The sequence below is a fragment of the Thamnophis elegans genome, chromosome 2 (genome assembly GCF_009769535.1).
Source record: "Thamnophis elegans isolate rThaEle1 chromosome 2, rThaEle1.pri, whole genome shotgun sequence".
In the NCBI taxonomy this organism is placed as follows: domain Eukaryota; kingdom Metazoa; phylum Chordata; class Lepidosauria; order Squamata; family Colubridae; genus Thamnophis; species Thamnophis elegans.
In genome coordinates, this window is record NC_045542.1 from 51,601,244 (window position 1) to 51,628,881 (window position 27,638).

At 49.6% G+C, this 27,638-nt stretch overlaps 1 protein-coding gene across 1 annotated transcript in view; it reads right to left on the minus strand.

Annotated features, from left to right (window-relative positions):
• The window catches only part of XYLT2 (xylosyltransferase 2), a 62,976-nt gene that overhangs the window by 14,082 nt on the left and 21,256 nt on the right, over nt 1-27,638 (minus strand). The window contains exons 2-6 of the mRNA XM_032211232.1: nt 11,243-11,714; nt 7,471-7,646; nt 3,725-3,927; nt 1,837-1,917; nt 492-708 (exon numbers count right to left, since the gene is read on the minus strand). Of these exons, the coding sequence (XP_032067123.1) occupies nt 492-708; nt 1,837-1,917; nt 3,725-3,927; nt 7,471-7,646; nt 11,243-11,714 (1,149 nt within the window). The remainder of the gene's footprint in view (nt 1-491; nt 709-1,836; nt 1,918-3,724; nt 3,928-7,470; nt 7,647-11,242; nt 11,715-27,638) is intronic.

Genomic DNA, 27,638 nt, shown 5'->3' on the forward strand with positions numbered 1-27,638 from the left:
TTGTCCTATCCTCAGGTGCTTTGGAGAATAACTTGACTCCCTCTCCTTTGTGGCAGCTCCTGAGATATTAAAACACTGCTATGTCTCCCCTAGTCCTTCTTTTCATCAAACTAGACATACCCAGTTCCTGCCACCGTTCTTCATATGTTTTAGTCTCTAGTCCCCTAATCATCTTTTTTTCTTTTCTCTGCACTCTTTCTAGAGTCTCCACATCTTTTTTACATCATGATGACCAAAACTGGATGCAGGATTCCAAGTGTGGCCTTTCCAAGACATTAGAAAGTGCTATTAACACTTCACGTGATCTTGATTCTATTCCTATTAGAAACCTGATTTATTTCCTTACTTTCATAAATTTGGATAATATCAGTTACACGGCAGCCTAGTACTCATCCTATTATTGGTTCTTTAGGAACAAAGTTTCCATCCTATACAAAAATACTACCCATTCACTACAGTCACTCTGAAGCCTCTACAACTGATGGACCTACCTCTGCTGGGAGAAGTGTGTATGTGTAGAACTGTTGCAGCTGGGAGACCAATTGATCACTGGTGTACACCACGTATTCCACAAAACTGCGCGTTAGGGCAAACCAGTCTGAGCCCCCATCTACCACGATACCCTCCGGGATCTGCCGTTCACCCAGTCGCCACATATGTGTGTCGCATTCATGGAAAAGTCTGTCTAGGCCCTGCTTCTTGATGAACCTAAGCGGAGATGAATGCCTCAGATTCACTAGGAAGCAACGGGGAATTTTAGGGATTAAGTTTCAAACAAGGAGAGTTCTAGAACACAACACTTTGAAAACGTTGGATTCTATAGCCTGAAAGTTCCAGGCAATTGGCATAATCATAGTGGTTCACAGCCTTTCGATCTTTCAGCTTAAATTTTGGAAATTGGATTGTTTGTAAGATTTCAGATTGGTCTGAATAACCTTTGAAGGCTTCAAAAGCTGCCAACACTACAAGTTGTAAGAGTTTCTTTTGACAGCATTTAAAGAACAAATGAAGCCAGTTGTGGAAGATGCTGAAATATCTTTAAAAAATAAATAAATACTGGGAGTAGAAATTACATGGTGAACATATGATTTTTGGCCCAACAACAACAGACTCCTATAAATCAGAGCCTTTAATAAAAAAAATAGCTCCAAAGCTTTCCACATTTTTGAATGTTTTTCTTTTTTACAATTATGAAGTTTGGAGTTCTTTTTGAAGACACAGTTGGATAAAAAAACAAAAAGACAGCAAAGAAAAATGCTATTATTTGTAAATGGAATTCAGATATATGTTTCAATTATATTCGGTTTCAGATGAATAAAACAACAGAATCTATTCAACTTCCACAAACTTGCCCTAAGACAGGAATGTGATATGACTGCACCAATGGCATTTTATTAGCCTTTCATTTGTTTAGCTACTCATTTCTTCTCTCTTTTTATACGTAGCACTTAATAGCAAAAAATCTCTAGCTGACAAAGATATGCTAAAAAAAGAACATTTAAAAATTATAGTCATAAAATCTAAATAGAAGATAAAAAATAGCTGCATGGGGTAAAATGAAAACAAGGTTAACAGCAGTGGAAAAGGTTTCTATGCATTTCAAATGTTCATAAATATTCAAAGAACAATAGACAACTAAAAGATAGTATAATGAATATTAGAAAGTCTATCTGGGTCTGAAAAGATAAAACAGAAGTTGCCAGGTGATCTAGGCAGGGTATTTAAAACTTGGCACCACAGCAAGGAATATCCTCTGACCAATAGCAGTTTATCTGAGATTGTGGGCTTTTTGGTCATTTTTAATGTGTTTCCCAATGCCAAAGCTTTCCAAATTACCTAGCATTATCTCGTCCATGAGACTTCAAAAAATTCTTGTCCCGATATTTTGATAGGAATGTCACCAGCTCCTCATTGGTCCTGCAGGGGGCAGCACATCAAAAGGAAGAATTAGAAAAAGCAGAAAACTGACAGACTAGTAAGCTTTCTGGAAAAGGCAACCTGATGTACCTCCAAATGTTTTGGATTACAGAACCCACCATCCTTTGCCAATACTTTGGCTGGATGGGACATGTGACAGTCCAACACACCTTCAAACTTTAGTCATGATCAGCAGAGAGGAAGAATGAACTTCCAACCTTTACACATTTTTGAAGCTCTGAAAAAGACCGGATATAAAACTCTACCCATATTACTGGAAATTATATTTTGTCGGGATTCTCATTGTACAAAGAATAGCAATAGCAGTAGCAGTTAGACTTATATACCGCTTCATAGGGCTTTCAGCCCTCTCTAAGCAGTTTACAGAGTCAGCATATTGCCCCCAACAACAATCCAGGTCCTCATTTTACCCACCTCGGAAGGATGGAAGGCTGAGTCAACCCTGAGCCGGTGAGATTTGAACAGCCAAACTGCAGAACTGCAGTCAGCTGAAGTAGCCTGCAGTGCTGCATTTAACCACTGCGCCACCTCGGCTCTCAAAGAATCTTGTTTATACATTTGCACACAGATTAGAAATCATTAAATTAAGGAAATCATTATTAATATTTTCAACAATAGAAGAGGAAATGCAGCTCCAAGCAGTTTATCAGGGACATGAACTGGTTCCTGGATAGACAAATGCTATAACAAATTTATTTAAAGGGGAAATGTTTTTGAGGTTATAGAACAATTCTTCGGAAAAGGAGAATTTGCACCTATCAAATGCATAGTAAACAAGCCTAAACTTTAAGGCAATTCTTTCCAATTTGGGTGTCCTCCAAATGTGTGAAACCTTCCTAGTATGATGGCACAGCTTCTATCCCCAATTTCTTTTACAAAGGTTTCTGCACGACTGTCATACTCTGAGAAGAATCAGATTAAGGCTGATCTTGAGGACAAGAAAGCAAAAGAAAAAGATGGATGGGAGACAAGAAAGAAACGAGGAAGAGCAGGCAGAGAATAGATGCAAACAGAGCAAAATTAATATGTTCTCATCTATGCCGATTTCCAATTAACCACAGCCAGTATGTTTCCCAACTTTCCTTTTAATACTGTTTCCCCCAAAATAAGCCCTCTCTGGATAATAAACCCAATCAGGCTTTTAAGTGAATCCGCTAAAATAAGCCCTCCCCAGAAAATAAGCCCTCCCCAAAAATATTGCAACACAGAAGCCCTGAGGTGACCATGCTCACCGCCTCTTGCACCTCAAAAATAATAAGAAAATAAGGCCAAGTGCTTATTTTGGGGGCCAAAAGAAAATAAGACCCTGCCTTATTTTGGGGGAAACACAGTAGTCATTTTCCTTGTCTCCTGTATCTTCCAAACAACAGTTATCTAGTTATTGAGTGGCTTTGGCAAAAAAACCAGGACCAAATCACTCATGTCTACGGAGATTCTCAATTCCCAAATCATGATAATCCAAAGGTCCTTTTCCAAAAGACAACTGGACTTTGATTTTTTTTCTTAGAAAATGTTTCACTTCTCATCCAAGAAGGTTCTTGAGTTCTAACTCCAGTCACTCAACACCAAAACTTCTGAGATGCTATGGCCTCTTGGTACTCTGAAGTTCCCTCTGATTTTCCTACCTGCATTTCTGCATTAAACTGGGATGGGTGGGGAGAAGGAGAACCCCCTGATCCCTTCCATTCAAACCATCCCAGGTTGTCTCATATGATTTCAATGTTCACAGGTCAGCAGCAGAACCCTCTGCTGCCTGCTAGACTTTTTCCTTCTCCTCAAGACTGACCTGGTGGGGTAGTCGGTGGCGCTCAAATTGATGAAATAGTCCCAGGCCCAATCTGTCACCTCCAGCAGGTCCTTCATGCTGCACAGGTACATCTTCAGCAAGCTGGCCCCACCCCAGATTGTGACCATGCGCCAAGGGGTAACCAAGATGTTAGGGTAATGCTGGGCCAGATTCATCACTTCACGGTGCAGGTATGTAGAACGCTGCAGGGGAGAGGAAATTGAATGCCAGAGCTTAGGATACCATGAAGATCACCCCACTCCTTTTGACTCCTTCTTTCCTAGGAAGAGTCAGGTGACAGTAGTGGTAGTGCAAATGTGTAAGGAAGCTCCAGCAAGTTCTGGGGTGTGGCACAGAGACTTACCTCCCTGGTATTGTAATTTATTTTATTGTTTTAACCATTGCACTTATTTTTCCCCAGATAGGTATAAAGTCTGGAGTTTTTGATTTTTATATTTTTCTTATTCCGATAGTTGCTTGTAATCCTGTTTATGTAAGTTGCCTAGAGTTACCTGAGTGATTGAAGTCATGAATGGATGGATGGGTAGAAATAAATTCAGAAATGTTGGCTTTGGCAGAAATTTCACATGTCAGATTTCATTTGCAAGATGCAGAATAAGAGAGTTGGAAGGGACCTTAGAGGTCTTCTAGTCCAACCCCCTGTTCAAGCAGGAAACCCTGTCCCATTTCAGACAAATGGTTGGCCAGTCTCTTCCTGAAAGCCTCCAGTGATGGAGCACCCACAACTTCTGGAGGCAAGTTGTTCCACTGATTAATTGTTCTCACCGTCAGGAAATTTCTCCTTAGTTCTAGGTTGGTTCTTGCCTTGATTAGTTTCCACTCATTGCTTCTTGTCCTGCCCTCAGGTGCTTTGGAGAATAGGTTAACTCTCAGATGTTTGTCTTTCACATTAAAAATAAAGTTAGCAATACATTGACAATCTCTCTATATCTATCTCTTACCTCCCTATCTCTCTATTCATCCATCCATCCATATATATATATCCCACATCTACTGGAACAAGATAGAATTTCTGATAATTTTCACAAGACTTTATATTTATCCTTTGTTTCAAAGGTGCTGGTCTGCTAACTATGCAAATAGCTACTTCCTGCACTGCCCTCATCACTGCTTTACCCTTTCAAGCTTTGCAGTCCTGCCACTGTAATTAACCTAATTAATTAGGTTAATTAACCTAATTAACTTGAACAGCATGGTAAATAGTGGTACTCTAAACCATCTGAAGCGCAAGACTCCCACTGATTATGCATTAAATCTTAGGATTTGTCTTGCTTTCCCCAAAGGTTTTCTCTGAGTCCAAATCAAACAATGATTAAGGTAAAGGTAAAGGTTCCCCTCGCACATATGTGCTAGTCATTTCTCACTCTAGGGGGTGGGGCTCATCTCATTCAAAGCCGAAGAGCCAGCGCTGTCCAAAGACGTCTCCCTGGTCATGTGGCCGGCATGACTAAATGCCGAAGGTGCACGGAATGCTGTTACCTTGCCACCAAACTGGTCCCTATTTTTTCTTCTTGCATTTTTTCATACTTTTGAACTGCTAAGTTAGCAGAAGCTGGGACAAGTAATGGGAGCTCACTGCGTTACGCGGTGCTAGGGATTTGAACTACCAAACTGCTGACCTTTCTGATCGACAAGCTCAGCATCTTAGCCATTGAGCCATCGCGTCCCTTCAAACAGTCATTACCAGGAAGCAAATCAGGAAAGTGTATTTATCCAAAACTCTGGGTTTTGTTATTTTAATGCATGCCTTGCTGTAAACGTGTATATTTAAATTAGTGTTTTATATCAACATGCACCACAAGATGTCTTGGAAGTTTTGCCAAAATGGTTAACCAGCATTTGAACTGTTGTACTATTACTGAGAGTAGTAGTAAGAGAGCTAGTCGAGGCTTCCATGATTTTCCTTTTGAAAAGAGAAACCCATGCATACAACTGTCTAGATCAGTATTTTTAACCTCATTAAAGATGTGTGGACTTCAACTCCCAGAATTCCCCAGCCAGCATGATGATTGCTGAGGTTGAGAAACATTGACCTAGATGACAGGTAGAGCACCTACATCCACCTTTTAGCTTTCTCTATGAAGGAGGCTACATGATGTCCTGCAGACCAAACAGATGCACTTCTCTGTGTGCTGCTTGTATGAGGAGCCCTCAATTCCATTCTCCCCCTCAAGAGGCCTAGCAATGTTGACTGAGCTTACTAGCCAGTTAAGTGTTTGTGGATTTTCATAAGGACCACAAATTCTTCCACTTCCCTAAGTTCTCTGACATTTGCAGATAATTAAAGAGGGGAAAATCATTTCCTCTTGACTATATTTATTAATATTAAAAAGAAGGAGCTCCACATTTCTACTTGAGGTCCAATCTTATGTGTTCTGAGCTAGGCTGATGAAAAACTCTATGGAATTAATGTATATATATATACAAGAAAACATGTTAGGGTTAAAAATACATCCTTTGGGATGCCTTGAAATAAACATGCCCAGCATCCCAGAGATAAATTATTTTGTTCATATGAGCATATTTCCATTGACTTTTGCAACAGAGTTCTGGGGATTTCAAGACAACATAGGGAACCAAGTGAAGATGAAGGCAAAATGTAACACTGATAATAAAAGTTGGTTTCATCTGTGTACAGAAGGACTACCAGTACATATCATTGAGGAATTGTACTAACTCTCTCAGTGACCCAAAATGAAGACTGTAGCTTCTGGCTTTAATCAAATCGCCTCGAGCAATTTCAACCAAACTTGATACACAGATAACTTACTCTCTGGAGAAAAATACTGTGGGGGTAAGACAGCCCTAAAACCCCTTGGGGTGTGTGTTCTGTTAAGATGCAGCCTTTTGTGCCTTTAAATGGCTTCTACTGTACTGCGGTAAAATGGCTTCTACTTTACAGTGCAATGCCATGGTAACGACTTCGTGTACTCCACAAGGTGGCTCCCTCTGGTAAGGGGGAAAATCCAACATTAGAAATTACATTTGGTCGGTACATTTCCCCCCCTATAAATAAATATCCGGCTAGTTCATTATAAAAGAAAGTTTTCCTTTTGGAAACAATAGCAGCAATAGCAATAGCAATAGCAGTAGACTTATATACCGCTTCATAGGCCTTTCAGGCCTCTCTAAGCGGTTTACAGAGAGTCAGCATATTGCCCCCAACAATCTGGGTCCTCATTTTACCCACCTCGGAAGGATGGAAGGCTGAGTCAACCCTGAGCCGGTGAGATTTGAACCGCTGACCTGCTGATCTAGCAGTAGCCTGCAGTGCTGCATTTAACCACTGCGCCACCTTGGCTCTTGGTCCAATTGGTTTTCTTTTTTAAAAGGGGTCTGTGAGGAAGACATTAAGAGACAAAAGTGGACCTCAGCTGCCCCTGGATATTCTCAGTGCCAACCCACCCTGCTTGTGGCTGATAGATTGGGATTTTGTGTCCATCATTCCAGAAGAGAGTAGAACCACGAGGTCTGCTTTATCTAACCATTCACTTATTCATAATAAAATCTTGACTGTTCATGTCAGAAAGATGTGGGTAAGCAAATATCCCCCCTTCTTTTGCACTGTCTAAAGCGCATATACATAGGAAATGAGATCTCTATAGCCAGTACAGCAGAGGATAGAAGTTGACAGATCAATGCTTTGGGTAGCATCGTATCAAGAGATTTGCGACCATGGCTCATATCATGCCACCAGTCCCCTTTTAAAATGCTACATGCCTTACCTTATCCACATGTATGTAAAAGAAATGCTGCTGGTGATACACAGCCTTAATGAGGCGCTTCAACTGGCGGATGGCTCTCCCGTGAACCACAAGCATGTATGCAATTCGAACTGGCTTGTCCACAGAGGCTTGGACCATTTTGCTCTCATCCCATTGGATCACAGGACTAACCTTCCCTGCAGTGATTTAAAAAAAAAAGATCACATCTAGGATCAGTATAGTCTGAATGGGAAAAAAAGAGGGGAGCCACTGAACAAGTTCCTTAGGCTAAGTAACCTTTAGAATTCAAGCCACACTTCTCCTGATCCACACACGCGGTAAGGAACAACACAATACAAATGGGCAACTTCCTATTTTAGCTGCTGGAAAGCTTGTGCTGTGCTAAAAAGCCCAAGAGAGGTGAGCAAAGGCTATATTCTCAATGCACCATTACTCCTCTCTATCTAACTGGTAGGAGGAGGAAATCCCCATCACCGCAGGTGGCCAAGCAGCGTCTTTCTGAGAATGATACGCTCTTGCTCAGAAACTCCAGAAAACATTTCTTCTAATAGAACATGGGAAAACAAAAGGCGAAAGGAGAAGCATAGCAAGGCCAGAAGAAAGGAGCTAAATGGAAATAATGCTTATGAGACCCTAATTAAATGTTTCAACTGGGGCAAAACTCCAGGGAAGCAAAGAATAATCCTTCCGTTCGGGAACTCCATTTGTCTCGAAGCTGGTATTGCTAAATATTTTTGCCAAGAATCTGTGATTGGATCTTTGATTTACTGTAAAGTGTATGCTTGTTGCAGTCTTTGCCTACGATAACTACTGTCCTGTCTCCGAGGATTACTCTGTCTGTGCAAGGCAGTTATTATACCCTGGGCTCTTTGAGTAGCAGAGCCCTTTACACTTTGGATCTCTCCCAATTTTATATCTGTTGTGACAGCTTTTTATGGGCAATTCCCATCTTTATTTTTAGCAGCTGTCTATTTTTATCTCTTTGGCCACAGAATGTTTAACTGCATAAAGTTAAAAAGAGAGGTTTATATTTCCCTTTGCTCTTCATAAAGTTTTTTTTTAATTATTCTTTGTACTTTCGATCCAACTGTCATAGGAGAAGAGTGATTTCCTCAGGCAAGTACCTTCTTTACCAGAAGGTGGCCACAGAATGCATTTAACTTATTCCATTCCTTGTCTTCCATCTTTTTACATTTGTGTTTGCCAGTCATGCACCTAGGCCAGTGATAGTGAACTTATAAATTGTGTGTCAAATCTAGCACGAAAAGATGTTTTGGATGACACACCAGTGTTCAACCAATCCCTGAAAGTAACTTCTCTTGAAAGCATGCCCTATTCTTGTGCAATTTTCAGAAGCTGTGCCAGAATGTGGTGTGCCCTCGTGCAATCTTTGGACCCTTTGGAAGGTATGGGAAAGGGATGTGTTCTTGCATAACTCTGGAGCCTCCAAAAATCATGTGAGAATGGGGGGTGTTCTGGTGTAGTTTTGAGGCTGCACAGCATTCTCCAAAGCCACTTCAACAACTAAGACCTTGTGCGATCTGGAACAGCCTTGAGTAGGCTGGAAAGCTCTGTCAACAGAAAGAGAACATAGTAAGCCATTCCTGGGGCATGCTGGATTGCAGGGACAATTGCACTTTAGGGAACAGCGTGAGGCAACATTTTTGAGTGGAAGCAATGGTGCTAGGGCTGAAGTTGAGATCTTGACTTCAACTTCTACTTCTCCCCTTAGGATGCCACTATAGAGCATCGAATGCCAAAACAACCAGGCAGAAAGAACACTTTGCTGAACACTTAATTCCCACAGCACTGTCTCATTTCTTACCTGCTCAGCATCTCCTATAGGTTTCTTATGATTTATCAATTGCTGTTTGTAACTTATGGTTGATAGTAACTATGTTTATGACTCATGACCTATTACTTGCTGTTCATAAGTACACGGTGAGCTTATGCACCAGAGACAAATTCCTTGTGTGCTCTATTACAATTGGTCAATAAAGAATTGTATTGCATTGTATTGTATTATTGTATTGTATTGTGTTATTGTATTGTTGCATTGTATTGTTGCATTGTTTTGTTGTATTGTTTTGTTGCATTGTTTTGTTATGTTGTATTGTATTGTATTGTATTGTTGTATTGTATTGTATTGTATTTTATTGTACTGTACTCTATTATACTGTAGTGTATTGTAGTGTAATCAGGGGTGGGATTCAGTCGGTTTGCTCAGTTTCGGGTTAACCGGTTGCTAACTTTGCATCTGGTTCGTCAAACTGGTTGTTGCAAGGACCTGCAGGCCCCTCCCTTCTCAGGAATTTCCACATGTCCTATTCGTCATGCCAGGTAAGCACAGCCCCCCCCCCCCCCGAGGCTCTGGGAGGGCGAAAAATGGGCCCAATGGGGAGGCCATTTTCATCCTCCTGGAGGCTTGAGAAAAGCCTCTGAACCCTGGGGAGGGCGAAAATGCCACCCCCCCAATCTTTAAGGGGCCAAATAGGCCACGCCCCCTGGCAACCAGGCAGAGAACTGGTTGCTAATTTTTTTCAATCCCACCCCTGAGTGTAGTGTGGTGTAAAGTAGAGTATTCTTATTCTGTTCAAAGTAGGGCAGAGATTTCTGGGTTTAAGAACTCCCATCTCTCACCCTTCAGATTCATCTCTGCTGCTACACATCTTGAGGATTACTGATATCTGAACTGTTCGTAGTAGAGCTGGAAAATCTTCAACCTAATTTCAAATTCCTCTGCAAGTAATTCCTTAGGGTCTGTCTGTCCCTTTTTCCAGAAGCATGATAGATGAGGTGGCAGAAAAAGCAGCAAGTGTGTGTTTGTGTTTATGTGAAAGCATGTAATCCTGTCATAAGCCATCGCATCACTGCTTTTCCTCACATACCGCCAGAGGGAGTCCTCGACTTATGACCACAAATGAGCCCAATATTTCTGTTGTTAAGCAAGGTGAGTGAAGTGAGTTTTCCCCATTTTATGACCTTTTTTTAATCACAGTTCTTAAGTGTGTCACTACAGTTGTTACTGACACAGTTGTTGAGTGAATCTGGATTTCCCATTGACTTTGCTTGTCAGAAGGTTGCAAAAGGTGATCACATGACCATGGGACACTACAACCATCATAAATACGAACCAGTTACCAAGTGTCCGAATTTTGATCGTGTGACCATGGGAATGCTGCAATGGTTCTACGTGTAAAAAACTGTCACTTTTTTCAGTGCTGTTTTAACTTTGAATAGTCACTAAATGAATGGCTATAAATTGAGGGCTGCCTCAGAAAGAGAAGCTTTCCTGATTAAAAATCTTGTGACATCCAGACTACCCCTTATTCCTTTTCTCTCCACTTGGCTAGTTGGCAACCTCTCAGATGCTGAAGAAATATCAGTGAACCTCATTACAAGTAAGATTCATTTAGTCAACAGAACAGACTTAATTGGACTGTCTGTGCCTCCTTTAATCAAGGTGTCTGTCACAGGTTATTATGTTGGTGGCCACAGCTCTGTGGCACAGCAGATGTTCTGAACGCAAGAGATCTGCCTCCAAGGGAAGGACTGGGCAGGAGGAGGTGAATGTGAAGCAAGGCTGGGACAGGACGGTGGGTTGGCAGAGAAATGACTTCAGGTGTCGGCAAATGGGCCTAAGCCAAGAGGCAACTGCACTCCTAAACTGTGCACATGCAAAGGAGGATCATCCCTGATTCAAGGATCTCACTCTCTCAACAGTATCCCTCAGTTCATGGGGGACAATTTCCCAAGGTTCTTCCATTCTCACCTGAGAGCTGGCACTGCCGGGGTACTGACCGTGGCATCAGGTTTCCAGCTTGGTGCAGGCACACCACATTGGCAATCTCCTGCTGGCACTGCTTACTGCTAGCTCTGGCTAATGCAGACAGTGCATCTTTGCCTGTGATTTCACACTTGGGAGTGAAGTTGTTCTCGGTAGGCTGTGGGGCCCCTTCCACACTGCCGGTGTCTCCGTGCTGGAACATGGCCAGTTGGGCATCCCTTCTAAGCTGCGTCCGGTTCCTTCGACTGGAAGTATCCAAGTAGACTGGCAGCTTGAGGCTTGGTTCATGCTTCACTGTGACGGCCCTCACCACTTTGGCAACCAGCATGCCAGGATTATCCAGGTGATTCTTCCACCTTTCGTGCTTCCTGTTTAAGCTGCCTCGCCGGCCTGCAGAGCTATCTGAATCCTTCGACCCATCATTGTTTTCAAGAAGCTGGGGCTTCCTTTGCTGAATCTGCTCCAGTTCCAGAGAGAGAGAGAGAGAGAGAGAGACAGACAGACAGACAAACACAAAATAGACAGGATGGAGAAAGAATTAGCTTGAAGAACTGCTCACTTAGCTACTCTGCTGTGTGTTTTCAAGCAACATTTTATTTTTCTAGATAAATATTCCTTTTGAAAGTTTCACAAACCTCATGTATAATGCATCCTGCTTAGTAAAGACAATGTAACAGGAAAAATAATAGCAATGGACACCAATATGAATTTGTTAATCGCGCCTGTAGAACAACCCAGGATTTTTTTAAAAATAGCATTTGCATCTATTTTCAGTGACAGCAGAGTGAGACTGGAGAAGCCCACTTTAAAATCTCCCCCTTCAGGCATTAATAAATGCAGTACATACTTAGCTATTCATGACATGAACAGACAGCTCACAACTGGCATTCCAGGTCTGGAATTGCTCTCTAAGGTAGGTGACTGTTATCCCCATTTTACATAGGGTAAAATGAGGCAGAAAGACCATGTGGCCCAGGGCTATGCAGATAAAGGAAGATATGGACAAAAGTGGGTTGTAGCAAAAATGATATAAAATGCAAGGCATTTTGATGTAAACCAATCACAATTTTATTTGGATTTAGAATGAATGAATGAGGGATCAATGGGCTACAAGCAGATGCTTTGCGCATTCCCTCCAAAACAAGTTCCATTCAGTTGAATAAAGCAATAGCACTTATGCCACACATTCGGATTCTAGAACATATGATTTATAAATGTATTCTATCTTCCTGAACTACATAGCCCTGAGAAGATAACTATCAGCCCAAAACCTGAATAAAAACCATCAAGCTTAAGTGCTTATCTGCTGAACCATATCCATTTCGATAATTTCAGAATGAAAGGGCTCATCTACATACAAAAAATATTGAGAGAGGAGTGAAACATGTGCCTGTAAAAATGGTTGTCCTCAAGGATGACTCAAGTAGCATTGCTGCCTGCCTAGAAAGTAATGGGGAACATTTAGTTCTTCTGTATGCAACCTTCCTCCACCCCCCCGCCCATTTAAATTCCCCACTTGCACAGCAGGAGTGGAAATTGTCTCTGCCCACAAGAGCACATTCTCTGCTAGTCATCTTCCATCTCCACTGCCATCTTTCCACTTACCAATTCACCTTAAAAGGCTTCTGCCATAAGAGCTCCAAAATCTTTGCATCTCTTTCCAATAAGGAAAAGGTGAAATTATTGGCAAAGTGATAAACATCTTGGCTGGAACCCAACCCTTTCCCCTTGCAAATAGCTTCTCTCCACCCACCTTCATTGTCTAGCTTTCCTTTTTTCCTCCTCCCAGCCAGGTCCCGAGAAGCCATTTGATTTGGGTGCTGATGGGAATCTTGACCTCTTAGTAGACATGGTAATCTTCCATAAGATTCCCATGAGTGAAACAAAACAAACCCAGAAACAGGCTGCACTGATGAAATATCAGCCCAACAGGCAGCCACAGTATAACTATTCAGTGTCCTCCAATTAAATAGAAGGTGGCAGTCCTTTAGTGGTCCAATTTGGAACTTCTGATGGCTACTCCTCATGTACTCCAGAAGGTTAACGTGTGAGTATTTTTTCCACTTTCCATAGATAGCAATATGTTTCTCTTGGATCACCTTGATCCAGCTTCAGCCTGCTTCAGCAGTTGGGTGGCACCAAGATGGAGGCTGAGCTGTGAGGAAACCTTCTCAGTGATCAATAAGCGGGGCACTAAAGCAAAAGGACGTTGGTCTTACCTGAACGTCTATTTTCTGAGGGGAGGAGGGAATGGTCACACGTGGGTTTTATCACAGCCTGATTGGTCCAAGACTGAGAGGAAATCTATAAATACTGGTGCCTGTCCACTGTTAGCCCAGATTCTCGAACATGAACGGTACAACTGAAAGACAAGAAAACAACAACACAACAAACCCCGGGAACCCCCCGGGCCCTCCCCTTGGCCCCAAACGACAGAAATCAGGGCGGGTTGTGACCATTCCCTCCTCCCCTCAGAAAATAGACGTTCAGGTAAGACCAACGTCCTTTTTCCAGAGTGAGAGGAGGGAATGGTCACACGTGGGACATACCCAAGCTAGAGTCCCAGGGAGGGAAAACAGAACACTAGGGCCCAAGGGGAGCCTCAGCCGCCACCCCCTATAGAACCCTACGACCGAAGGATGCGTCCGCAGACGCGAAAGCATCCAGACGATAGTGCCGGATGAAAGAGGTTGGAGAAGCCCAGGTAGCCGCACGGCAGGTGTCTTCAAACGGGGCCCTTGTGGCCCATGCTGCCGTGGTTGCTGCGCTCCTGGTGGAGTGAGCCGTGATGCCTGACGGAACTGGTCGCCCTGAGGCCACGTAGGCCTCTGAGATGGCCTGACGCAGCCAACGGCCGATGGTAGCCGAAGAGAACCCTCGAACCCAGCGCCCCAGGTTGGAAGGAGACGAACAAGGCCTCCGACTTGCGGAAATCCCTGGTCCGTCGGAGGTAGATCCGCAGGGCGCGGTGGACATCCAGCCGATGCCAAAGACGCTCCCTATCATTGGACGGACCCGGGCAGAAGTCGGGCAGGACGATCTCCTGGGCCCTGTGAAAGGGGGTATTTACTTTCGGGACGAATGCTGGGTCAAGGCGAAGGACTACCCTGTCCTGGTGAAAATGACAAAGGTCGTCCTTGGAAGACAGGGCGCCCAGCTCAGATATACGCCGGGCAGAAGTGATAGCCACCAGGAAAACCACCTTCAGTGACAAGAAGAGCAAGTGCACAGAACGGAGGGGCTCAAACGGAGCGCCCATTAAAGCCTTGAGGACTAGGGGAAGATCCCACGTGGGGAATCTATGAACGGGGGGAGGCCTAAGATTCGCCGCCCCTTTGAGGAAGAGCTTGACCAGGGGAGACTGGGAAAGGGAGGAAGACCCCGCCCCCCCCAAGACCGAGGACAGAGCAGCCACTTGGCGACATAAGGTGCTCTGCGACAGCCCGTCCTCCAGACCTTTCTGAAGGAAATCCAAGACGTTGGGAATGGTGGCCCTATCGGGAGGAATAACCCTGGGAGAGCACCAGCGGACGAAGGCCGCCCAGGTGGAGTTATAAATACGGGTCGTCGAGGGGCGACGGGCCGCCTCGATGGTGCGGATGACCCCGGAAGACAGATGAGCCCCCTTCAGAAGCCGCCATTCAAGAGCCACGCAGTCAGCTGGAGCCACTGAGGCTCCGGGTGAACCAGGGCCCCCTGTCGTAGGACCACTTCCCCCTGCGGAATCCTCCACGGGGGAGCCACCGACAGCTGCACCAGGTCCGCGAACCAGGGTCTCCTGGGCCAAAACAGGGCCACCAGAATGACCAGGGCTCCTTCTGCCACCACCTTCCTGACGGTCCCTGGGATGAGTGGAATGGGGGGAAAGGCATAGAGAAGGCCCGGGGGCCACTGGCTCCTGAGGGCATCTGTGCCCTCTGCCGAACTGGACTGGAAACGGGTGAAGAATCTCGGAAGCTGGGAATTCTCGGGCGATGCAAACAGGTCCACCTGAGGGGCCCTAAACCGTCGACAGATCTTCCGGAACAGCGACGGGTGGAGCTGCCACTCGCCATTGTCCAGAGTCGCTCGACTGAGCCAGTCCGCCTGGACGTTGGAGAGCCCCGAGATGTGCTCCGCCGCCAGAGACTGCAGATGTTTCTCCGCCCATGACCCCAACCGCAGAGCCTCCAGCCAGAGAGCTCTCGAGTGGGTCCCTCCCTGACGATTGATGTGTGCCTTGGTGGCCACATTGTCTGTCAGGAGGAGAACGTGGCGCCCTTCCACCGAGGAGCGGAAGTGACGCAGGGCCAGTCGCGCAGCCTTCAGCTCCAGCCAAGTGATGTTGTGGCGGAGGTCCGTGGCCGTCCATCTGCCCTGCGCCATCCGAGAGCCCACCAGGGCCCTCCACCCGAACAGACTTGCATCCGTGGTGACGGTCACCCTGTCCGGCTCCCAGAAACAACACCCCCGCTGGATGGCCGGGGAAAGCCACCACGCCAGGGAGGCACGGACTCCTGCCGGGATGCGGAGAGCCCAAAGGGAGTTGCTCATTCGTCCCCTCTGAAAGGGGATGAGTTCCCACTGAAAGGGCCGGAGATGAAGCCTGGGCCACAGAACAATCCCTATGCAGGAGACCATCTTGCCTAACAACTGTGAAAGAGACCGCCTGAGACAGGGATCCCGCCTGAAGTAAGACATCGTCTAAATAACATTGGAGCCGAACCGGCACCAATCGCAGATGAGCTGCCAGAGCAGCCAGGACCTTTGTAAAGGTCCTCGGGGCCGAGGCCAGGCCAAAGGGGAGAGCCCTGAACTGGTAATGGCGGGACCCGTGAGAGAACCTCAAGAACTGGCGATGAGCGGGCAGGATGGGAATGTGAAGATAGGCCTCCGTGAGGTCCATGGAGGCCAGGAAATCGCCTTTCCTGATACCCTGGAGGATAGATTTGAGAGATGACATTTTGAATCGCCTGTAGACCAGGAACCTGTTCAGGCGCTTGAGGTCTAGAATTGCTCTCCAGCCCCCCGTACTCTTCGGGACCATGAAGAGATTTGAGTAGTGGCCCAGGCCCCGTTCCCCTTCGGGAACCGCCTCCACCGCCTGGATTTCGAGGAGGTGGGCGATCGCCTGACCCATCAGGTAGCGGCACTCCCGACTCCGGGACGGAGGGAACGACCGGAAGAGGTTTGGAGGGGTGGAGAGAAATTCTAACCTGAGCCCGTAACGAACCGTGGCTCTGACCCAGGCGTCCGACGTGATGTCGTCCCACCGGTCCGCATAAAGTGCGAGGCGGCCGCCGATGGGATGAGGTCCGCGAACCAAGGCCCCTAGGTCCTAATGGCCCACCCCCACGATCAGGGTCCCCATGCCACCCCCCTCCGGGGAGACCTGGAACCAGGGGGACGGGAGGCCCCATACCGAGACCGCAGGTCACCTCCTTTCGAGGGCACTTGCGCCCTCCACAGATCAGGATAGGAAATGGGTGAAACCCCAGGGAGGAATAGAACACGCGGCGAGCAAGGGAGTGTCGAACTGTCGACAGATCTGCCAAAAAAGGAAGAACCGACGACTGAGGGAGTAGGCCCGCTCCCCTGGTCAGGGCCGCCCGACGCTGCCGAGCCGCCCGGAGACAGGAGAGCCTGGGGAGATTCTCGACTCTGGGGCCCCACCGCCCAGACGTCCAGTCCCGAGCATTCCGGTCGAGGGCTGGAGAAGACCCCCCCCCCTGACAGATGAGGGCCTGAGCGGTCCCCGTGCCAACGGGAGGTCACGCGATGCCCAGCTACGGGACCCAAGGGAAGCGCAGAGCCCAGCGGGACAGCACTAGTGCCATTCCAGTGACGAAGGGTAAGCCCCGAAAGCGACCACCTGCCGAGAGCGAACCGGGAGCCCCCTAACCAGGACGAGGCTCCCCAGGAGAGTCCAAGGGTCCGGCGGGCGGGACTATCCCTGCTCAAGAAACATCTCGCCCGATCTGATAGAGGGAGGTTGAAACCGAACAACATCCCTAAGGCCCTACGCCAGCGGGCATAGGCCGAGGTGGAGCTCCTGGACAGACTCACCCCCTCCCCTGACATGGAGCCTATGACCGACACCAGGCAAGCGGAAAGGGAAGAGGTGGACGCCGGAGAAGCCAGCCGAGGAACAGGACGGGGCTCCGGGCTCCTAGAACAGGCGCTAAATAACCGAAGACCTGAACAGGCTAGCCCGCCAAGGAATCAGAGCCCCCAGGATGGGGCGCGGACAAGTCGCCCGGGCCGCCAGGCCTTAGTGAAATCCGGAGAACGGAGACCAGACCAAGGGAAAAGCCCCAGGGGGGAACCTCAGGGACCCGCGATGGCCGGCCAGAGCCGAGGAACGAAGATAAGCCCCCCGAAGAGCCACCAGGCCAGGGGCCTCCTGTCTGAAACCCCGAAGGACCGAAAGGGGGGAGAACGCTCTCCCCGCCTGTGCACTAGAGCGGTGCAGAAGCGAGAGGGCCCGCTAAGCCTTCCGGCCACCCGTCCGAACCGCAGACAGATGCGAGAGGCGCTCCAGGCCCTGGTCATCCGGAGGAGTCATCTGCACTCCCTGAAGGCCGAAGAGAAGGGCAATGGCCTGAACCACCGGGTAGCAGCCCCCCCCCTGGCTCCCGGACGGAGGGATCCCCCAAAGAGCCGGCGGGGTGGAGAGAACCAACGCGGGAGCGAGGCAAGCAGAGGCCCGTGCCCAAGCGTCCAATGCCGGCCGCTCTGAGAACACGCCTAGCGGCTGATGGCCTCCAATGGGACGACCCGAGGTCAAGCCCCCCCCCCCGAGCGTAAGGGGTGCTGCCCCCCCCCTTGTGGCTGGACCGTCTGGACCAGAGGAGGGAGCCGTAGGCGCTCCTGAGGGATGAGCTGGAGAACTGCCTACAAATGGAAGAGAAAAACGCAAGATTACTGACAGAATCGGAAATCCATGCTGGCACATGACAAAGAAGATTTAGATCCGGCTCAGCTGTCACAAGTGGGCGAACTGTCCCGTGTCTCCATCCTCGGACCGGGAAGAGCCCCCCCCCAAGGGGTCAGGCCTCTCGAAGGCATGGTCATCCAGAGACAGCGGGCCGAGCCGGTCCTCAGTCAGTGACGCCGGCAACGAAGCCCGGACGACGTGACCGAAGTGGTCAGCATCCTGGACGCAAACTTGAGCGAGCCCCAGTCGCCCCAGGGAGGAAGGGCGGGCTGCCCCGAGTCAGAAGAGACCCAGGCGGCGAGGCTCCCTGGGACGTGAAAGCGCTCCCGGCGCTGCCCCAGTCACTGACCGAGGCCTGACGAAACTACCGGGAGTTGAGTCCGCAGAGGGCGACCCCCGCAGCGGCAACGGGAGGACATCTTAGAAGCTCAGCGCGCCCGATGAAACCAGGGCAGCCACTAGAGGTGACGGACTGCAACTGGATCGCCCAGGCAAGGGCCCAGTTACTCTAGAGCCAATGGCCCAGGCCCCCAGACAGGTCGGAGGAATGCGTCCACTGTGGTCAGCGCCTCCGTGCCAAGGGAGGAGTCGAGATCTCTTTCCAGACCATGGCCGTGGCAGAACGTAGTCCTGCCAGGATCAGTGGGTGGAGGCATCAAGGTCCCCCCCACCAGCTGGCCATGCACCGAGCCTGCCCCAGGCACAGCAAACAGTCTGAGCCAAGACGCCCAGAGATGGGCCCATCCAGGGCCACAGCTGCGATTAAAACGCCTGAGCCGGTCTACTCTACATAACAAAGATCGGATTAGCCTGCAACAGAAACTCACCACCTGGCATCTTGGAACTCAATCTCCAAAAGGGAATGCTACAGATCTAAGCAGGCCAGGAAGAACCCCTGGCCTCAATAGAATGTTTTTTTTTTTTAATTATCATTATTATTATTAACTTATTTATTTATTTATTCAATAACTTTTAGTCCACTTTATTTTCCTAGCAAATTTCCAATTTCATCATTGACCGCGGATCAAGTAGGGGGGAACATAGCCCAACGATGGGCGCGGCCCAGACCTCCATGTCTAGAAGGGGCGGAGAACCATCTAATCCTCCGTACCACCATAGGCAAAACCAGGCCCCGGGAGAGCCTACCTGCACACGGGTTAAGACCCTCGACTCACCACCACCCCCTGGACCCCCTGAGTGGGGGAGGGAGAGAGGAACCCCACTCTACTTGGAAGGAAGGGGAAACCTGCCTGGGACCCCCAGGGCAGGAAAACCAACCCCTAGGAGTGATTTGGGGGGAAAAAGGCCTGAGGCGGGACCAACCCCAGACCCTGGGATAAGGTCAAAGGCTCATACATGTAGGCCTGATGCAAGTCCCCAGAAATGTGCACGGCCCTCTGTTGGGCCCCACAGGACAACAGTTCCCAAATGGCTAACCTCTGAAGGAGGAAGGCAGAGCCAACCCAGAGTAGGCCCGGGTAGAAGCCCCGGGCACCAGTAGCAAAAGGAAGACTAATATTGCAAGCCCTTAAGTTCTCATCTGCTAGTCATCCCTTACTGGCATTGAATTAAGCACAGTTGTGAAGTGCGTTTGTACATATATGTATGTATATATATATCTATATATATATTTGTATTTGAGCTGATAAACAAATAAGGGAGACTCGTATAGTCTATTACAATCCATTTAGCTCTCATCAGCTAGTCTTATAATAAAGGGAGACCAGTATAGGTCTATTTCAAGCTATTTAGACCTTATGTTAATTGCAATGTGAAACCTCCGAGCCACAATACTGTTCCTGCACAATGCAGCCCCTGACCTCCTCCCACGAGAAGGACTTCAGGGCAGAGGAAGACATGGGGGGGGGAACACCCTCCCCCTCCCCCTGCAAGGGCTTTCTCACCTGCCGCCAGGTCTGCCACCTGGCCCTGGGGAAACTCCAAGCCCCCCCTCCATTTCCCCACTTACGCGTCCAGCCGGAAGGAATGGAGGATTCCAAGCCACTGTAGGCCCCACCGGGACCTGGGCCTGCTTTCTCCGCTGCCTGCCATGCCAAGGAAGAGACCGCACCAGCCAATGGACCTGGGTCGAGGCCCGGTCCTCGCACACGTGGCGACAGAGCCAACATGGCCGCCGGAACTTTCATTTTCGATCTGCGGCTCCGATGGCCTGCTGAAAGGCCGTGCTGAGGCAGGCAAGGACGGGGGAGGCCACGCGGCTCTCAGGCACGCTCCCCCTCCCCCAGGAATGCTCGTAGCAGTCCGAGCCGATTCTCTTGCCTCTCCTGGCTATTTAAAGGAGAAGGCAGCCTCTCCAGCAGCTGAAAGGAGATCTGGCACCCCCGCACCCGGGGACGGGCTGAGACTCTGGGCCTGCGGGGGGGAGGCAGCATGCCCCACTGGGCCCTCCCCCACCGCCCGGGGCAGTAAACTGTCCCTTGGGGCCGCAGCTGCTGAATTTAGTAATTTAGAAATCTTTTAAATGCCCAATTAAACCAAATAAGACCAAATTGAATAAAGTAATCCTACCAGTAATTCTCAACAGTTCTTGGACCAGAAAAGACTGAGAGGAAACTGGGATAGGAATGGAAGGCACCAGTATTTAAGCGTTTTCTCTCAGTCTTGGACCAATCAGGCTTTGACAACAACCCACGTGTGACCATTCCCTCCCCCTCTTCTGGAAAATACAATATGTACTAGTCATTACTAGTACTAGTCTAGGGGGCAGTGCTCATCTCCATTTCAAAGCTGAAGAGCCAGTGTTGTCCGAAGACGTCTCTGTGGTCATGTGGCCATCATGACTAAACAGTGAAGGGGCACAGATTGCTGTTACCTTCCCACCAAAGGTGGTTCCTATTTTTCTACTTGCATTTTTACATACTTTCGAACTGCTAGGTTAGCATAAGCTGGGACAAGTAACGGGATTTCACTCCGTTACGCAGCAGTAGGGATTCGAACCACTGAACTGCTGACCTTTCTGATCGACAAGCTCAGCGTCTTAGCCACAGCATCCCTTGATTTGTAGCACAGATCTGCCTTTTCCAAGCAGGTGCAATTGGCTTTCTTGTTATTGTGGTGGTCCTTTACATTTACTCTGATTTGTGATGACTATATGGAAAGTTTATGCCATTTTCTTGGCAACGTTTTGGAAGTGGTTTCCCAGCACTGTATCTTCTTCCCAGGTTGAGAGATAGCGAGTGGTTCAAAGTCACTGTTTAATGCAGGATTAGAAGGTTCCCCTGCTCCTTAACTAGTGTATTTATCCATCACACCAACTGTCTGTCTCTCTCTCTCTCAAAGCAATTTATTTTGCTGATTTGATAAGATTTATATTCTCTATATAAGTGGAAGGTACCAGATTACGGAAGGCTGTCTTCTCTGACCTATGTAATAGTATGTGGGAATGATTTTGGGGGGAAAGGAGGAAAAACTACAGTCTAGACAATAGAATCCAAAGAAGGAGAGATGCTGACAATGTTACAGAAGGGAATTTTCCCCTAGTTTTCAGGAGAGTAAAAGTGAAAGAAAAAGGAATATTTTCATTTCATTCCGTGGAAGATTCTGTTAATGCAAACTTACAAGAAAAATAGAGCTAGTAATCAGTCAGTCTTCTTGTATGGACCACCTGGAAGGGCTAACAGTCTGTCAATCCATTGCTTCTTTTGGTTAGATATTCAATTCTCATATAATTTTAAATTGCTCCAGTGTAATCTTCTAGCTGATCTTGTACCCGTGTCCTTTTTTCTGCTTATAACAAAAGCTCAAAGGGTAGCCCCAAGAAGACTAAATTAGTTTTTAGGATGTACGTTCCTTCAAATCAACCTTGAACCCTGATGGCTTCCTGGACAAATCCATGCAGTGTTCATGGCAGAATTTTAGAAGTGGATTACGACTGCCTCTCTCCTAAGACTGAGAAAGAACAACTGGCCGAATGTCACCCAGTTGTCTTTGTGCTGAAGGAAGATCTAGAACAATGGTCTCCCAGTATCTAACCCAGTGACTTTAACTACTACACCAAAGAGCTTCTGAAAGTAGCTCTAGGGCTCCACAAAGCGTTTAGCAAGGCACCTTAGTTGTAATCTTATCTCAAATGTCTTCTGTGCAACCCTCTGAATAATTTTCACAGTCTTAACCAGTACTTCTGAAACAGATAGGTCTCTCAAGATTTAATACCATTATTGGATACTGAGTCCCGATGGTGCAGTAGTTATAATGCAAAATTTCAGGCAAATTCTGTCCACAGCCTGGAGTTCAATCCTGATGGGGACTCGAGATTGACTCAGCTATCCATCCTCTCAGGTTGGTAAAATGAGAGCCTGGATTGAAGGGGGCAATATGCTGACATTGTAAACTACCCAGAGTGTGCTGTAAAACACTATGATGTGATATATATGTATATACACATACATGCATGCATACACACACACACACACACACACACACACACACACACACAAATGCTATTGCTATAATGTCCATCTCAAAAATCCTCCTACCATCACTACGCTTATTCCTAACAGTTTGGGAGAAAGGACGTTGGTCTTACCTGAACGTCTATTTTCTGATGGGAGGAGGGAATGGTCACACGTGGGTTTTATCACAACCTGATTGGTCCAAGGCTGAGAGGAAATCTATAAATACCGGTGCCTGTCCATTGCTAGCCCAGATTCTCGAACATGAACGGTACAACTGAAAAACAAGAAACAACACAACAAACCCCGGGAAACACCCCCCGGGCCCTCCCCTTGGCCCCAACAGACAGAACTCAGGGCGGGTTGTGACCATTCCCTCCTCCCATCAGAAAATAGACGTTCAGGTAAGACCAACGTCCTTTTTCCAGAATGGGAGGAGGGAATGGTCACACGTGGGACATACCCAAGCTAAAGTCCCAGGGAGGGAGAACAGGAACTCTAGGAACCAAGGGGAGCCTCAGCTGCCACCCCCTGTAGGACCCTACGACCGAAAGATGCGTCCGCCGACGCGAAAGCATCTAGACGATAATGCCGGATGAACGAGGTTGGAGTGGCCCAGGTAGCCGCCCGGCAGATGTCTTCAAACGGGGCCCTCGTGGCCCACGCTGCCGAGGTTGCCGCGCTCCTTGTAGAGTGCGCCGTGACGCCTGATGGAACCGGCCGCCCTGAGGCCACGTAGGCCTCCGAGATGGCCTGACGCAGCCAACGGCCGATGGTAGCCGAGGACACCCTCGAACCCAGAGCTCCAGGTAGGAAGGAGACGAACAAGGCCTCCGACTTGCGGAAATCCTTGGTCCGCCGGAGGTAGATCCGCAAGGCACGGCGGACATCCAGACGATGCCAAAGACGCTCCCTGTCAGTGGACGGACTCGGGCAGAAGTCAGGCAGGACGATCTCCTGAGCCCTGTGAAAGGGGGTATTTACTTTGGGGACGAATGCCGGGTCAAGGCGAAGGACCACTCTGTCCTGGTGAAAATGACAGAGGTCGTCCTTACAAGACAGGGCGCCCAGCTCGGATATACGCCGGGCGGAAGTGATGGCCACCAGGAAGATCACCTTCAGTGATAAGAAGCGCAAGTGCACCGAGCGGAGAGGTTCAAACGGAGCTCCCGTTAAGGCCTTGAGGACAAGCGGAAGATCCCACGTGGGGAATCTATGAACGGGGGGAGGCCTGAGATTTGCCGCCCCCTTGAGGAACAGCTTGACCAGAGGAGACTGGGAAAGAGAAGAAGATCCCGCCCCCCCCAAGACCGAGGACAGAGCCGCCACTTGGCGACGCAAGGTGTTTTGCGAGAGCCCGTCCTCCAGGCCCTTCTGAAGGAAATCCAAGACATTGGGGATGGTGGCTCTGTCGGGAGAGATGCCCTTGGGGGAGCACCAGCGGACGAACGCTGCCCAGGTGGAGTTATAAATGCGGGTCGTTGAAGGACGACGGGCCGCCTCGATGGTGCGAATGACCCCGGAAGACAGATGAGCCCCCCTTAGAAGCTGCCGTTCAAGAGCCAAACGGTCAGCTGAAGCCACTGAGGCTCTGGGTGAGTCAGGGCCCCCTGCCGTAAGACCACCTCCCCCTGCGGAATCCTCCACGGGGAAGTCACCGACAGCTGAACCAGGTCCGCAAACCAGGGTCTCCTGGGCCAAAACGGGGCCACCAGAATGACCGGGGCCCTTTCCGTTACCACCTTCCTGACGGTCCCCGGGATGAGTGGAATGGGGGGAAAGGCATAGAGAAGGCCCGGGGGCCACCGGCTCCTGAGGGCATCCGTGCCCTCCGCCGAGCTGGATTGGAAACGGGTGAAGAAACGCGGGAGTTGTGTGTTCTCGGGAGACGCAAACAGGTCCACCCGGGGGGACCCGAACCGACGACAGATCTCCCGGAACAGCGACGGGTGGAGTTGCCACTCGCCGTTGTCCAGAGTTGCTCGACTGAGCCAGTCCGCCTGGACGTTGGAGAGTCCCGAGACGTGCTCCGCCACCAGGGACTGTAAGTGTTTCTCCGCCCACGACCCCAATCGCAGAGCCTCCAGCCAAAGGGCTCTCGAGTGGGTCCCGCCCTGACGATTGACGTGCGCCTTGGTGGCCACATTGTCCGTCAGGAGGAGAACGTGGCTCCCTTCCACCGAGGAGCGAAAGTGACTCAGAGCCAGACGCGCGGCCTTCAGTTCCAGCCAATTGATGTTGTGACGGAGGTCCGAGGCCGTCCATCTGCCCTGAGCCATCCGAGAGCCCACCAGGGCCCCCCACCCGAACAGACTCGCGTCCGTGGTGACGGTCACCCTGTTCGGCTCCCAGAACAGACACCCCCGCTGGATGGCCGGGGAGAGCCACCACACCAGGGATGCACGGACCCCCGTCGAGATGCGGAGAGTCCGAAGGGAATTGCTCATTTGTCCCCTCTGATAGGGGATAAGCTCCCATTGAAGGGGCCGAAGATGGAGTCTGGCCCACGGGACAATCCCTATGCAAGAGACCATCTTGCCCAATAACTGCGACAGAGAGAGGATGGAAACGGAGCGCTTTGTGCGAACGCTCTCTGCCAGCCGACGAAGGCTGACCTGCCTCTCCTGAGACAGACGCACCTCCCCCAACTTGGAATCTATGACTGTCCCCAGATGCAGAATGCGAGTGGAGGGAGTGAGATGGCTCTTTTCGAAGTTTACCGAGAACCCCAGGGCCTGGAGGCTTCGAATGGTAATCTGAAGATCTGAAACGGCCTGAGACAGGGAGCCCGCCTGAAGCAAGACATCGTCTAAATAACATTGGAGGCGGACCGGGACCGATCTCAGATGGGCCGCCAGAGCCGCCAGGACCTTTGTGAAGGTCCTCGGGGCCGAGGCCAGGCCGAAGGGAAGAGCCCTGTACTGGTAATGGTGGGGCCCGTGGGAGAACCTCAAGAACCGGCGATGAGCGGGCAGGATGGGGATATGAAGATAGGCCTCCGTGAGATCCACGGAGGCCAGGAAATCGCCTTTCCTGATGCCCTGAAGGATGGACTTGAGCGATGACATTTTGAACCGCCTGTAGACCAGAAACCTGTTCAGGCGCTTGAGGTCTAGAATTGCTCTCCAACCCCCCGTGCTCTTCGGGACCACGAAGAGATTTGAGTAATGGCCCCGGCCCCGTTCCCCTGCGGGAACCGCCTCCACCGCATGGATTTCGAGGAGGTGGGCGATCGCCTGACTCATCAGGCGGCGGCGCTCTCGACTCCGGGATGGAGGGAACGACCGAAAGAGATTTGGAGGAGTGGAGAGAAATTCTAACCTGAGCCCGTAACGAACCGTGGCTCGAACCCAGGCGTCCGACGTGATGTCGTCCCACCGGTCCGCATAAAGAGCGAGGCGGCCGCCGATGGGATGACTCGGGTTCGAGTCACTTCCCCCTGCGGAAGGGACGGCCGCCTCCCCCCCGAAAGGGCCGCCGAGCCTGGCCCTGGAAACGGCTCCTGTCCTGGAAGGGCTGCCCCAAGAAATGCCTGTCAGAAGAGAAAGAAGAGAAGCGCTGGTTATAGCCGAAGTTAGGGGCCCTATACCGTTGCCTACGGAAGGGACGTGACTTGTTCTCGGCCTTCTTAGCCGTGGAGGGTAGGACCTTCTTCTTGTCCTTATCCTCCACGAGGATGCGAGTAAGGGCCTCCCCGAAGGGATCGGGCCCCTTGAAGGGGGCAGCCGCCAAATCCCATTTGGCTTTGTTGTCCATTTGCCAATGGCGCAACCACAGGAGCCTACGGGAGGTGACCGAGGTGGCCAGGGCGCTAGAAGCAAACTTGACCGTGTCCAAGGTTGCATCAGCTGAGAACTGACACGCCGCCAGAATCTTGACCAGATCCTGATGGATCCGGTCCTCCTGTATGGGAATGCGTGCCTGCAGCTTCTTGAGCCACATGACCGTGGCACGATTAAAGTAGGAAGCCGAGGCCGCCGCCTTAATGGCCCACGCTGTGGCGTTGAAGTTCTTCCGCAAAGTAAGCTCTGCGCGCTTATCCTCCGGCTTCATCTTATCTGCCGCATCGCCCGACACCACCGGGGAGGAGGACACCAATGCGGCCACAGGGGTGTCAACCGTCGGGAGCTGAATGGCCTGAGCAAAGGTTTGCTCCATGTTATAATGCCGACGGTTGGTACTGCCTGGAGAAGAGAAATTAGAAGGTTTAGCCCACTGGTCGGTCAGAACCTCTAGGAACAAGGGAGGGGCAGGGATCTCTTCCTTGTTGGTGGCCGTGGCAGAGAACATGACCATGTCGGGATCCCTTGGGGGGGGCACAGAGGGATCCCCAGTTCCGACCTTGGTGGTGTGTCTCGCCTTATCCAAGAGAACTTTAAACAAGGCGGGCATAAATAGGACCTTGGAAGAAGGCTCCTCCGAAACAGTGGTATTGTCATCATCTGAGAATCCCATCTCCTGGGGTAACTCCCCCCCACCCAGGAAGGAAGCCTCACTGATCATGGAAGGGGAGGAAGCCCGACACTGAGCCCTGTTCAGCCCCCCATGCCTAGAGTAAAGGGAGCCTTTGTCCCGCTGGGCAATGCCCTGAGTGATGGCTGCCGAAATAAGCCTCTTAATCCCTTCAGGGAGATTATCCAGATCCTCCACATCCCCATAAGTAGAAGCAGGGCCCTGAGGAGCCAACCTTTGGGGGGAACAGGGGCCTCTGGACGTACCCTCCAGAGGATCATCTATGGGGGATGGAGAACGCCCCCCCTGGAGAAGGCCTGCGACCTACCAGGGGAGCTGCATGAAGAAGCCGGGCTAAAACCTCTAAGTAGAGACCTTTCTGAAATGGGCCTAACAGGGGACCTGGATCTGTCCCTAGATAAAGGCTTGGAGGACTGGGCCTGCCTTTCTGCCCTGGCAAAGGTCCTTTCCAGCGCCCTATGGCGAGCTGCCTCATCCCTAGAGACAGAACTGGAGGGGCGCCTTGAAGAAAGGGATCTCTGAGGGGGAGCCCTCCCCCCCACCTCCTGATCCAGGGCCTCCTCACTCCCAGTAGGGCCTG